General features: G+C 40.8%; 1 protein-coding gene across 8 annotated transcripts in view; it reads right to left on the reverse strand.

Annotated features, from left to right (window-relative positions):
- Nucleotides 1-2,331: 2,331 nt before the first annotated feature.
- ube2q1 (ubiquitin-conjugating enzyme E2Q family member 1) overlaps nt 2,332-15,748 on the reverse strand; it is a 76,151-nt gene continuing 62,734 nt past the window's right edge. The window contains 13 exon segments of one of the 8 annotated variants that reach the window (NM_001308605.1): nt 2,332-3,037; nt 3,711-3,777; nt 4,291-4,386; nt 4,483-4,531; nt 5,355-5,413; nt 5,954-6,044; nt 6,282-6,342; nt 6,447-6,531; nt 6,645-6,779; nt 7,007-7,063; nt 7,342-7,464; nt 11,536-11,640; nt 13,446-13,869. In NM_001308605.1, coding sequence (NP_001295534.1) covers nt 3,006-3,037; nt 3,711-3,777; nt 4,291-4,386; nt 4,483-4,531; nt 5,355-5,413; nt 5,954-6,044; nt 6,282-6,342; nt 6,447-6,531; nt 6,645-6,779; nt 7,007-7,063; nt 7,342-7,464; nt 11,536-11,640; nt 13,446-13,604 — 1,119 coding nt within the window. In that variant the 5' untranslated portion in view covers nt 13,605-13,869 and the 3' untranslated portion in view covers nt 2,332-3,005. 8 annotated transcript variants of the gene reach the window in all.

Consider the following 15,748-nt stretch of genomic DNA (forward strand, 5'->3'; position numbering starts at 1 on the left):
CTACAGATGCATATGCATGAGCACAGCAGCAGATTCTACACTCTATTGGCTAATGGACAGACGGCTGCTTCTCACTCAGGGCTGTTTATGCTAATGAGGGAGACTAGTGGGCGGGGCTTTCCCCCTCTGATGACACGTATAAAGGGAGAATGTCAATCACAGTGTTTCTGCATCAAGTCTGATTATAATAAACACAGTTAATACACGTTCACCATTAGAGGCTGGAGATCTTCACACACACAACTGGGTTTAAACCCCACATAGAAGTGAGTTCTGCATAATACGCACTCTTTAAATTGGGAAATATGTGAAATTTATATGTATATAGGTGTATCTAGCTTTTGTATTTGTGTCGTTCAGTGTCAGATGTCTTTGTAGCAGTGATTGTGCTCTTTTCTCCATCTTTCATTGGGGTTTAACTCAGAGTCAGAGTGTGATAAAGCTCATTTGTGTGTTATGACAGCTTTAATTCATTCATTCTGACTGTCGACTCTGATCCGTGTAATGGCAACCATCCTCAGAGCGAGATTAAATATTGAGCATTGTAAACAGAGCAGCTCTGTCCTGAAGCCGTGTGTTTTACTGACAGACGCTCCTCGAGAGATTCTACCAGCAGGAACGACATTCACTGATTATTAATACTGGATTAATGACAGTGTCAGACCTTTATTTCAACAAATCTAGCTGATTCTGATGTCATCAGGGAATGACTATTACTGACGCAGTCCAGAGACAGACATACAGAAGATATTGACTGATCTCAAGAGCTGTGTTTTGTGTTTATTTGTGGGGGTGAGCTGCATTATGGGATGTTGATCTCTGCTCTGTCCACTTCTGATGCTCATAATTCAACTCTACAATTTCACAAAGTGACTTTTACTGACATTTTAGTAGTTTGAATTAAAATAAGAGATCAAATCTAGAGAAATAAGACTGTAAAATAACAGCAAATGTGCTGCAGTTTATGACAAGGTGTTTACAGTGTAACTTACAACACCAACCCAGACTATATTACTATTATTATTATTGATAAGTGAATGTTTATTTGCTGTCAGATATGAATCTACATCATATTGATCATCTGATCTTCTCTTATCTGCAGCACAGCAGACACTGAGAGGACAGACAGAGCGGCTCGAGCACAGCACAACCACAGCTCATACACACACATTCAATTACCAATACTGACTGTGTGTGTGTGTGTGTGTGTCAGGGCAGTGTCCATCAGTGTCTGCTATCAGTGTATTACAGACCCAGCGGAGCTTAGACTAGTGTGGATCTGAATGTCAGATAAACACTGAACACACACACACACACATCATGAACACAAACACACCAAGAATACACAACCTTAACACACACACATAACCTGAACATGCACACATCATGAATGTATACATACCATGGACAAACACACATCGTAAACATGCATTATAAGCACACACACACACAGAGAATAGACATCATGAACACATATAATGAATACACAAATAGACACACACACCATGAGGATTCAAACGCACACAGATTCAAACACACACACACAGTGTGTGTGTGTCCGGTGAGGATTAACTGAAGCACAGAGACTGCTGCACACACACACACACACACACACTGAAGATATTCAAGAATTGACAGAAAAGCGCGCTGTTACTGTCTGTAAACACTGCACTGAGATCAGTCTGAGCAGAAAGAGGAGCTCAGTGTGTGTGTGTGTGTGTGTGTGTGGGAGACTCACTGTGATGATGCTGGTGTGCTGCTGCCCTCTGTTGGACACTGAGCTCCAGCACAGCAGATTAAACACTGCAGATTCTGCTCTGTCATATCAAATACAACACAACACAACACAACACACACACACATCAGCTTGGCAATCTCATATCAATGTAATAAATGTAATTAATGCCTTGAAATAAACATTAGTGTTCACTGTAAAGAATAAGCATAATACATCATATTACTGGGGCACCAGCCCTCCAGGACCGAGAATGGTGACCCCTGTCTGAATTTATAGAATTGGAAAAACAGTATGCGAGAAGACTTACCACTTCTGGCCTGATTCTGAAGTGTGCATCTGATGCGCTATCCCATGATGCCCTGCGAGAGAATTTATGAATATGGGAGTAAAGCAATGCAACTGATGCAGGTAGGTCATGTGATCATCATGGGGCAGATGCTGTCCGTCAGAGTTTCATTCATACGGCTCACATTCACACTGCGTGGAACGTGCTTTGCTAACAGTGATTGATCCTTAATCAGCTTTCTTGAATTAAATGTGTAAACAGCATCAACACACGCACGCACGCACACACACACACACACACACACTCCTGCATTTCTTAAAATTCTTTATTCATAAACTTGATGCAAGTTTACAAACGGTTCTGTACATGTCTGTCAAAATGACACCGAACAAGAGGAAACTGAACTGCAGTAAAGGTGAAGCATGCCGACAGATGAACCACAGCAGAGGAGTGAACGTCTGAGTGAGGAACTGATCTGGAGTCAGCCTTTAACACACACACACACACACACAGTGTTCCCATTCAGAAGCACAGCAGAGCGGCTTGAGTACGCTTCATCTCTGAAGTCCAAACGTCAAGAAGGAATAACAGCTCCTGTCTGAAGAACACAGATCAGCCCTAACAAGTGCACTGCATAGGGTTCAGGAGACGCTGACGGGTGAAGGAGAACATTGGAACAAGAGCTGCTCTCAGATCAGTCACAATCCTGCTCTTTAAGGCATTATGGGTCTCCTCGCAGATCCCAGAAGACACACACAAACACTATCATCAGAGATGTTCATCCACACACTCCTGCAGTTCAGTGCAACTCTATATGTGTGTGTGTGTGTGTTCAGGACTCAGGAATGTACAGAAGCGGTCAGATGTCACTGGATCTGGTGTGTGTGGAAACATGGCGGATCTCTGCAGAGCTGATGAAGGGATGACGGAGACAGAAGGAGAAGAGAGAAAGCAGAGGAGAAACTCTGTCCATCTCCACATTTAGCCGTCTTCTTTCGGTGGTGTGTACCAGCCTGGAGAAATCTCACACACACACACACACACACACACACACACACACACACACACACACACACACACACACACACACACACACACACACACACACACACACACACACACACACACACACACACACACACACACACACACACACACACACACACACACACACACACACACACACACACACACACACACACACACACACACACACACACACACACACACACACACACACACACACACACACACACACACACACACACACACACACACACACACACACACACACACACACACACACACACACACACACACACACACACACACACACACACACACACACACACACACACACACACACACACACACACACACACACACACACACACACACACACACACACACACACACACACACACACACACACACACACACACACACACACACACACACACACACACACACACACACACACTTTCAAATCAATGCTGGACAACTGAACCTAAAGGCAGAGTCTTGCCATTAAAAAAACTAAAAATTAAATACTAAAATGAAAAAAAAAAAAACGAAAATAAAACAACGAAAATCTGCTATTGTCTGATTATAACCCTGGCGATGTGTGAAATTAAAGTCAGATTCTCCATTTCCAGACATCAATACATCAATGATTTGTTTTCTCACCGTTCTTTTCGTGGATTTGCACCAGAGATTTATACGACTGCTGTGCTCTGGCAAGATTGTACTGATTCTGAAAACACACACACACACACACACACACACACACACACACAACTATTAATGCATCACAGCCAGAACACACACATCAACACTAATACAGCACACACTACAGAGCTCACTGTACACTACTATATACAGTACTCCAGCTAACCTGTACAGTCGCTATGGCAACACAACACCTACAGTAATTGATCTGTTGTGGTGATTCTACAGTTGCTATGGTAACACAACACCTACAGTAATTGATCTGTTGTGGTGATTCTACAGTTGCTATGGTAACAACCACAGTATGGTAGTATACTACAGTATTTATTGCAGTTGATCAGTTATGCTATATAAGACACTTTACTACAGTATAGTTCAAAAACACTACAGTATTTAGTATAATCGACTGAAACACCTATTGTTCTAGTATTTTCTGTCCAGTTACAGTGACAATGAAACACTACAATCAAACTCCTGCTGCACAAACACAATCCTCATCCTCATCCTCATCCTCAGAGAGCAGACAGTGTGTTTTCACCTTGTTGGCTCCAAACTGCACTCTCGCTTTCCCTTTGACTAAAGTGGCGTTGATCTGCATTATGACAGACTCGATGGAATAGGCACTGCTCCAGCCCTGAGAACACACACACACACAAGCACAGTCAATGAGGCAGTCAGTGATTGATCCGCAGAACACACACATGTAAAGCCCAGTAAAGCCCAGTCTGACCTGTTTAGTGAGTAGTTCCATACACAGAGCTCCTCCTCCCAGTACATACCTGACAACAACAACCACCACCAGTTTAGAACATTCCAGACCCAACACACACACACGCACGCACGCACACATGCACGCACACACACAATGGGTAAATTCTAGTTTCTCTTAGCGTTTCCTTTATATAAATTACTGTAATCAATAATTCTCTAGGTCAAAAGATAAAATTGTAATAATTGAGGCATGTAAACGTGTATATTTTCACAGCAAAACAATAAAAAAAGATGTTTTGCACAAACTCTCCGTATAATCAATCATTTTAGCTACGTTTTTTTCCTCACAAAATCCTGAAGGTACTGAATAATAGTGATTAATAATAATAATAATAATAATAATAAATAATAATAATAATAACAACAACAACAACAACAAAATAATAAAGAATAAACAAAAATCATAATAACAACAAAAATAAATAATATTAATAATAATAACAAAATAATAAATAATAACAACAAAAATAAATAATAATAATAACAAAATAATAAATAATAATAACAACAACAAAAATAAATAATAATAACAAAATAATAAATAATAACAACAACAAAAATAAATAATAATAATAATAACAAAATAATAAATAATAATAACAACAAAAATAAATAATAATAATAATAATAATAATAATAATAACAACAAAAAATAAATAATAATAATATCAATGAAAATAAATAATAATAATAATAACAAAATAATAAATAATAATAACAAAATAATAAATAATAAAAACAACAATAAATAATAATAATAATAAATGATAATAATAAATGTATTCTTCTACATGCAAATAAGGACGTTAGTAAAAGTCATATAAATCTTACCCTCCAGACAGAACAGGAGACACTACACGTACAAATGGAGGATCGAAGGGGAAATTATCCTGAAAAAAATAAACTCATTTAGACTGTACACACAGGCACTGTGCAAAACATTTATAGATTATTGTAGGAGAACTAAGAGTTTTTAAAGCAACAAATATAATAAGTAGAAATGAACGACAGTCTAAAAACACCCTGCTATAAATAGTATTTCACAAAAACATTAATACCGCATTAAACTGCATTTGAGAAACGCTTGGAGGCAACACTTGGATTACTGAACAAACACACACACACACACACCAACTATAAAACATCATGGACTTGAGGTTTGCATAAAGAAATAAAATCAAACACTTTGCTTTAAATCTTTGTAAATATGAATGACTCGTGTTTTTATTTACTTTTTCAAAATGACATTTACATATTTAATTAATATCACATTCAGCATAATGAAAAATGTATTTTTTGGCCAAACACACATGGTAAGAACGCAAGTAACGAACTTGTTACAGTGAAAACATGACACTCGCATTTCCCTCCCATCACTGCTCAGTTCATCCACAACCCTGATATTCTCCACTTCAGCAGGTGAAACTCACCTTATAGGAGAAGTTGAGGAGGATGTAGTCCATTCCCTCCTTCTCCTTCAGCACCTGCAGATCACTGTGTAACGCACTGTCAGGATCCACACTGAACACACACACACACCATCATCAGCATCGTCATGAAGACACACACACCATCATCATCAGCATCGTCATGAAGACACACACACCATCATCAGCATCGTCATGAAGACACACACACACTATCATCATTATTAAGACACAGACATACAATCATCATCAAGATACACACACAATCACGATATACACACACACACACACACACACACACACACACACACACACACACACACACACTTACGTTCTCAGCTTGATGTGCCAATCGTACAAACTGTCATTGAGCAGCTCCACTGAGTAGATTCCTGGAGCAGAGGATACAGACTGATCAGAGAACAGCAGAGGATACAGACTGATCAGAGAACAGCAGCAGCAGCGTCTCTCCAGCAGTCTGAGTAATGCACATTACCGTTTTTATAGCTCTGAGAGCGGTAGATCTCTCTCAGCTCCTTCATGAGGCGGTCAGACGCCTGAACAGATCCAGACACAGCTCCCTAGAACAACACGACACACAACAACCTATAAACCCGGCAGACATCTGAACACCGACCCAGAACAGAAGAGGAGAGGAGCAGAAGGAAAGGGCCCTTACCGAGTGCGCACTTACATTGAGGTGGTCCTGCCGCTGGGTCTTGCGGATCTTCTCCAGGATGGCCAGATTCTCCTTCTCTATCCCGTCATCCTCAGACTTCTTCCCCTCCACCGGCTCCTCTTTCATCTCATAGTGCTCCAGATCAATGTCCTGCAGACACACACACACACACAAGCACAAATGAATGCGCACACACAAGCATGAGTGCATGTAAAGAACACACACATGCACACAAAGAGAAACAAACAACCATTCACAGATAAACACAGAGAAACTTGCGCACACACACACACACACACACACACACACACACACACACACACACACACACACACACACACACACACACACACACACACACACACACACACACACACCTCTCCCATGTCCTCCTCTTCTTCCTCCTCTGATGTCACCTCATCTGTCGTGCCCAGCTGCAGGATAAAACACACACACACACACACACACACACACACACACACACACGTTATGACAGTGCAATCCAAGCAAGAAGACCAACTGAGTGTGCTGAAAATCCGAGTCAAGTGTGTGTCCGTCTTCAGCTTTTGGCTAATTGAACCCTGATCACGCATAATTAATGAGTTCACTGGACTTTAGACCTCAGTATTGGTGTATGATCATGGTTTAATTGTGTCACACACCGTACGCTCAGTGTCCTGCAGGTGTGTGTGTGTGTGTGAATAATGCTGACCTTTCTGTCGTGTGTATGATGTCCTGAAGGCAGCGGCTGGTCCAGCATCTCCACATCCGGATGCTGAGGGAGATTATAGAGGCGACACAGGTCACAGATCAGCCTCTTCAGCTGCTGCAGGAGCTGAAAACACACACACACACACACACACACACACACACACACTCATGAGGGCACAGTGAGTATGATGGAGCCACACTAACATTCAGCTGAAGGCCAAATACTATTACTACAACTGTTTGACATATCTAAGCAGTAATTATTCTGACAGGAGCTTTAATAATGCTGAGCTGTTCTGTGTGTATGCGCATACGGTCACGTGTGTGAGATTAGCAGGTCATTATGGGTAATTTGTGCACCAGATCTGTTGTTTCCGTGATCAAGATCAGCTGCTCCTCTTTCAGTCGTCAGTGTGTTTGCGTTCAGTCACTAAACCACAACAGAAGCTGATCACATTTCACGTGTGTGTAATGAATACCAGACTGAGAATGAAGAGAGCCGTCCAATCAACAGCCCTGACGCTCCCTCAAAACACACACACACACACACACACACACACACACACACACACACACACACGCACACACGCACGCACGCACGCACGCACGCACGCACGCACACACACACACACAGTTTAACATTAAGATTCCTAAAGTCTCATGTGACAGACTGGAGTAATGAGATTTTTGGGTGAACTATCCCTTTTAAGGTGATCTAATTCTGCCATATTAGCAGAGATTTGCCTAAATTAGTTTTGTAATTCTCCTACAGCAGGTTTACACTAATGCAAGATTAAAAAAAACTATGTAATAATATAATGACTTATATTATTATAATATATGCCTCAATTTACGATTCATCAATGCCTCAATTCATGATTTACGGATGATCACAGATGAGTCAATTCACTGGAGAATCAATCAAGTAACCGCAGAATCAAGAGAATCAATCGAGTACCTAGTGAATCATGAACTGAGACTCGACTGATTATCCAATGACTCAATTGATTCTCCGGTGACTCGGTTGACTCTCATGAGTCTCCGGTGACTCGACTGATTCTCTAGATTCCTCAGTGACTCGATTGACTCTCACAATTTTCCAATGACTTAATTGATTCTCTTGATTCTTCGGTGACTCGATTGTTTCTCTGGTGACTCGATTGATTCTCTTTATTCTTTGGTGACTCAATTGATTCTCAAGATTCTTTGGAGACTTGATTGATTATCTTGAGACTCCAGTGACTCGATTAATTTTCTTGATTTTTCGGTGACTTGATAGACTCTCATGATTCTCTGGTGACTTGATTGATTCTCCGGTGACCCAATTGATTCTCTTGATTCTTCCGTGACTCGATTGTTTCTCATTATTCTTTGATGACTCAATTGATTCTCATTATTCTCCAGTGACTCGATTGACTCTCAGGATTCTACGGTGACTTGATTGATTCTCTTGAATCTCCGGTGAGGCTTCGGTGACTCGATTAATTCTCTTGATTCTTTGGTGATTCTCCTGATTCTTCGGTGACTCGATTGATTCTACTGATTCTCTTGTGTCTCCGGTGACTCCATTGATTTTCTGGGGACTCTATTGAATCTCTGGGGATTTGATTGATTCTCTTGATTCTCTGGTGACTTGATTGATTCTCTTGATTCTCTGGGGATTTGATTGATTCTCTTGATTCTCTAGTGACTTGATTGATTCTCTTGATTCTCCGGTGACTTGATTGATTCTCTGGGGATTTGATTAATTCTCTTGATTCTCTGGTGACTCGATTGATTCTCTTGATTCTCCGGTGACTTGACTGATTCTCCAGTGACTCCATTCAGAATCCTTCTTTTCATTAGTGAGAACAGAACTGCACTAAGCTTTGCAGACTTTTCATTATGAGAAAGTGAATAAAAACGGGACTCTTTAAATCATACCTCCTCATTTGCAGCTCTCTCGGTGTGGGTGAATGCAGTAATATTCAGCACGTGTGTATAATCTAAAGACGGTGCAGTGGTTTGGAGCAGAGCAGGTGTTGTACTCATGATGTTTTGAACAGCAGTAAACAGTAATTACCAGCCTAGCGACGCTGTAATGAAGTCGAGCGTTACACAACATTCACAGCGTGCTAATGTAATCTGAGTGCACACTAGTGAGTCAACTCATACCTGGATCCTCTTTGAGCTCTTATAAACTGCAGCTGGCTGATCTAGTATGTGCAGGCTTGATCTACCAGAATTCTACAACTGCTACAATTACCATCACAGTCATACTGAACATTCTCATGCAAGATTTCATCCTGTCATGCCCTACTTACATTCAAAGCTTCTGTTGAGAAATTAAATTTAAGCCTGAATGTCTGTAGGTATACTAATTAAGTCATCATCACCCTAAATATAAAATGTTTTAGCAATACAGCCTATTAATGTAAAGTTACTAAATATGGGTATTTTGAGGCACTGAATATCTGAATATGCTGTTTAGAGAGACACACATATGAAGTAAAGTTATGTATTTGCCAATAGGAAGTTGCTAGGCAACAGAGTAATGCATATTTAAAAAGCAGCACACACTGAACTGCATGCAGTCCTGTGGACCACTATAGAAGCTCTAGGCAGAAATACTCAGAACTCTTTAGTCATTTGGGTATAATAACTATGCAAGAAAGAAATATACATGAGCAAACACATTTATAAATTGAAACGCTGGTTAATTTACAATGTACAAGATAGAATGAACCAAGCAGCAAAAAACTAGTACTAGAGCACAGGTGTCAAACTCAATTTCTAGAGGGCCGCAACTCTGTACAGTTTTGCTCAAACCCTAATCAAACACAGCTGATTGTGGTGTCTAGTAGTCTTGAACACCTCAGCTGTGTTTGATCAGGGTTGGAGTAAAACTGCAGAGCTGCGGCCCTACAGAAACTGAGCTTGACACCTATATTCTAGAGCACAGGTGTCAAACTCAGTTCCTGGAGGGCCGCAGCTCTGCACAGTTTAGTTCCAACCCTAATTAAACACACCTGATCAAACTAATTGAGTCCTTCAGGCTTGTTTGAAACCTACAGGTAAGTGTGTTGGAGCAGGGTTGGAACTAAACTGTGCAGGGCTGCGGCCCTCCAGTAATTGAGTTTGACACCCCTGATCTAGAGCTTCAAAATGAGAATATTATTTATTTCCTGTATTTTATTTCATTTGATACTCTTAAATATCACAATTGTTTCTGTTTGAAATTGTTACACTTTTATATGATTTCATTTCCTGTGTTGTGTTTATTATATTAATATTATATAATATTAATAATTTTAAGAAATGTCACATATTTAAAAAAGAGGCATGATATTTAGCATCTGTGTTGTGTTCGACTAAATGAATTCCTTCAAATGATTAATTCTGTCATCATTTACTGAGACTATATCCTTCTGAATAGTAGATTATTCTAGCTAATTCTTCTTGGGGTTACATTTCTACCGAGTCACAGTTCTAATGTTCACATTTTCAACCAATATCTTCTTCTTCTTCTGTAGTCCTGTGTGGTTGCGAGTTCGGCTCTTTGGAACATGCCATTTTAGACTTCTCCATATGATAGAGACTATTTTTTACACATTCCAGCCGGCCTGTCGACTGGGCCTGTCACCCTCATAGACTCATCCACTCATACACTACGGACAATTTAGCCTACGCAATTCACCTGCAGCATGTCTTTAGACTGTGGGGGAAACCAGAGCACCCGAAGGAAACCCACGCCAACGCAGGGAGAACATGCAAACTCCACACAGAAACACCAACTGAGCCGAGGTTCAAACCAGCGACCTTCTTGCTGTGAGGTGACAGCACTACCTACTGCGCCACTGCCTCGCCCCATTTTCAACCAATATGAAAGCCTTTATTTATTAATTTATTTATGTTTTAATTTCAGCAGCATTGGCTATTTTCATGACAACACTTCCAGTTTTAACATACAATCACGACCATTTCTTAATCATTCACTCGATATATTTACACAAACAACAACACTGATAAAGTCATACAAGCTGTTTCAATTTGATCATCGATGAACATGAAACCGTTCCTAAAACAGAGAGTCAGCGGATGGTCGGGATTTGCTTGTATTTTATCGTGTATGGCAGCATTATATGCAGTTTTAAGGTTGAAGATGCTACAATAAGCATGCTGTGGTAAGCAGCGGTGTAAAAGTACAGTGCTTTACCAGTGTGCTTCCCCTCCTGACCTCCTCCAGACGCTCCAGCACTCCAGTCAGACTCGGATCATCCGAATCCACAAACCATATGGGCGGCGTGGACGGGTACGACTCCTGAAAGAGCAAGATTACAGCATTACCCACAATGCACAGCAGCACTGGAGAGCTGAGGACAGCGTCTGCCCTGAAAGACTTTAGTTTAGTTTATTTAAACAGTTCATTATTATTCTGGACTCAGCAAGATAGATGGCCAACACTCTGGAACAATGACAACTTCAAGCACTCACAAAATAATCTAGGCCACCAGATTCAACTTCAAGCATTTTCAAGCATCTCCAGACGTGGTAGGAACCCTTACTGATCTATTCTTGAAGACAAACTCTCGATTTACTCATCTAGAGTGACGGAGAGGAGCTGATCTTCATGCTGTGTATGATCCACTTATAGAGATCTGCTGACTGCAAATGTGGACGACTGCAGTGATCAAAGAAGAGGGGTGTGTGTGTGTGTGTGTGTGTGTGTGTGTGTGTGTGTGTGTGTGTGTGTGTGTGTGTGTGTGTGTGTGTGTGCGCGTGAATATTTGACTGACAGTGTGTTCTTATCAACATTCCTCCATTTAACAGCTCTAAAACAACACCTGCAGGAACTTACATAAAACACACACACACACACACACACACACACACACACACACACACACACACGCACACACACGCGCGCGCGCGCAGTGGGTTTTCAGTGTGCAAGGTGACTTGTTTACTGTGTGTGTTTACGGTGTTAGGTGTGTGTATGGGTGTGTGTATGGGTGTGTGTGTATGGAGTGAGTGTTTGTTTGGTTTATTGTTTGTATAGTGTACGTGTGATCAGTGTGTGTGTGTGTGTGTGTGTGTGGTATGTTGTGTGATCAGAGTATGTTGCTTACAGTATTTGCGTTCAGTTTGTATGCTGTGTACATGTTTACAGTGTGTTTTCAGTGTAAACACTGTGTCTTTACTGTGTTGTGTGTGTGTGTGTGTAAAAAGTGAGTGTGTTTGTTTAGTGTGCTGCTTGTATATTGTGTGATCAGTGTGTGTGTGTGTGTGTGTGTGTTGCTTACAGTATGTGTGTAATCAGTGTTTTCAGTGTGTACGGGGTGTGTAAGTTGCAATAGAGTGTGTGTGCAGTGTGTTAACTGTGTAAGAGTGTGTGTTTAGTGTGTATATGATCAGTGAGTTTGTTGTTTACAGTGTGTGTGTGTTGTCCATGTTTGTACAGTGTATTTCAGTGAGTGTGTGTGTGTGTGTGTGTACAGTGTGTTCCCAGTGTTTACTGTACAGTGCATGTGTGTTTAAATGTGTGATCAGAGGTGTGTTGTGTTCGATCCTTAGTGTGTGTTCATGATGTTTGTTCTGAGTGTTTCCAGTGTGTACGATGTGTGTGTTTTTACAGTGTATGGTGTGTGTGTGTGTGTGTGTTCCGAGTGTGTTAGTTGTGTATGGTGTGTGTGTTTGTTTGTTTGTTTGTTTGTTTACAGTGTATGGTGTGTTCAGAGAGTGCATGTGTGTGTGTGTTTAGAGTGTGTTTACTGTACAGTGTGTATTTATTGTGTATGTGCTGTGTTTTCAGCGTATGGTGTGTGTGTGTGAGTGTGTGTATTTTCAGTGCGTGTTTTTGCTTACAGTGTACGGTGTGCGTTTACTACGTACTGTGTGTGTGTGTGTGTGTGTGTGTGTGTGTGTACGTAGTCCGTTAACTGTGTGTGTGTGTAGTTTGTTTTTAAGTGTACGGTGTATATTTTCAGTGCGTGTTTTTGTTTACAGTGCACGGTGTGTGTATACGTAGTGCGCTATCTGTGTGTGTGTGTGTGTGTGTGTGGAGTTTGTTTTTAGTGTACGGTGTGTGTTTTCAGAGTGTTTACTGTATACTGCGTGTGTGTGTACCGTGATATTGCAGTGTATGATGAGCAGCTGTTCTCCGGTAACGTTAAACTGGCAGCTCAGCTCGTCCGGTTTCCAGTCGATGATCCTGAAGCGCTCGTGATGTGGGTCAAAAATGGACTCCAGAAACTTGAGCTCGGCCTTCAGTCCCGACACCGACATCTTCCTCCGGTCATCTCCGGGCTCCGGGAGGCAGAAACCGGGCAGGAACCGGACAAACGGCGGACAAAAGCGATGCGGACAACAGCTGCGGCCGTGTTTACGTGAGTGTCAGCGCGGGAATGAAGCCGTCAGCGGGCTGGACGCTGCTCGGGGCTCCTGAACTCTGCTCTGCCGGTTTTAAAGTGCTGATCTGCCGTTAATCCTTCATGATGTTTCGGTGAAACCGGGTTCTGTGTGTTCGGTGCGGAGCGGAAGCGCTTCTCTGGGGTTTAAAGATGGAGGCGCGCCTGCGGTTGCTAAAAGGGATACAGCTGTAGCCGGAAGTTAACTAGACTTACTTATTTTATTTATTAAATTATTCATTACTTGTATTTTATAAACGTCTACCCCAATCATTACAGTGATGTATTATCATTATTATTACAGTATTAATACATAATAATAATCATGTTAGTTATTAAATTACCCATTAAATTGTATTTTATTACCATCTACGCCTACTCCAACCCTAAACCCAGCCTTCACTGTGATGTACAAATATTAGTTATTGCTGTACAGTGTCTCAAAAATGATGCTATATTGATGTGAGTGTGCGCAGCTGGATGCCGTCTAGTGTTTACCCGCGCCTGGAGGACCCGCAGTCCCAGCATGTACCGCGCGGACCGGATGTTGATGATGAGGAGCCAGTAAACTTCATTATTGTGCAGTTTCCCGTGGCCTATAATGAATTTATTCGATTGAGATTTAATTTGGACCGTTATATATGTACTGTTTTGGGACAGATGCAGATTTGTTAAAGTTTCACAGCGTTTAAAAACGATTTCAGTATTTTATTTCAATTAAATAAAACATTTAAAGACAAAAAGTGGCTTCATTAACGCTGTCTGGACACATCTAGACTGATCTGTACAAAGAAAACCAATATTCTGACAGTTCAGAAGCTGAAGCGTAAACATACCCATTAAAAGAAGGAGAACTTGCTGATTTATTAAAGGTTTACATTGTAAATCCCAGTAGAACCGCAGCAGAGTGACTCACAGAGACAGAACAGCGCACACCGCCCTCTGCATCCACACATATACAGTCATCCATTTCCTTTCAGCTTAGTCCTTTATTCATCAGGGGTCACCACAGCGGAATGAACCGCCAACTATTCCAGCATATGTTTAGCACAGCGCATGCCCTTCCAGCTGCAACCCAGCAATGGGAAACACCCAAACACACTCATTCACACATACGGCCAGTTTAGCTGATACAATTCCCCTATAGCGCAGAGGCAGTAGTGTGTGTGTGTGTGTGTGTGTGTGTGTGTGTGATTACAATGCAGTTATTTAATGCAGTTATTTTACATCAGCTCTGTTTACATCTGACGTTCTGGAGTTCATTCCAGTGATCATGTAATTTCTGATAGTTTCCACTAGCTGGCGCTACACTCACATTTTTAAAAGCTTACAGCTTTATCCCAGAAAATAAGGAGCAAAGATAGACGAATAAACAAATAAACAAATAAATAAACAAACAAACAAACAATAAAAGTAAATAAATAAACAAATGAAAGTAAGTAAATGAATGAATACACAAGTAAATAATAAATAAATAAATTCATTAACAAACAATAAAAGTAAATAAATAAACAAATGAAAGAATAAATGGACAAATAAGTAAAAGAAATGAATAAAAACAATAAACAAATAAATAAAAAACTAAATAAATGAATTAATAAACAAACAGGGGGGCATGGTGTCTTACAATTGCCTCACAGCACTTAGGTCACTGGTTTGAGTCTCGGCTGGGTCAGTTGGTGTTTCTGTGTGGAGTTTGCATGTTTTCCCCGTGTTGGTGTGGGTTTCCTCCGGGTGCTCCGGTTTCCCCCACAGTCCAAACACATGCGCTATAGGGGAACTGATCAACTACACTGGCCGTAGTGTATGAGTGTGTGTGTATGGGTGTTTCCCAGTGCTAGGTTGACCCCTGATGAATAAAGGGACTAAGCCGAAGTAAAATAAATGAACGAACACACAAATCAATAAAGTTAATAAATAGCTTTCAGATTTTTAAATAACCGAATGTAATTATTGATAAATTAAACCAATTTAATGAAAGCAAACACTACCACATTATGAACATTATTATTATGATAATTA

Source organism: Danio rerio, chromosome 18, assembly GCF_052040795.2.
Source record: "Danio rerio strain M-AB ecotype USA chromosome 18, GRCz13ab, whole genome shotgun sequence".
NCBI lineage: Eukaryota > Metazoa > Chordata > Actinopteri > Cypriniformes > Danionidae > Danio > Danio rerio.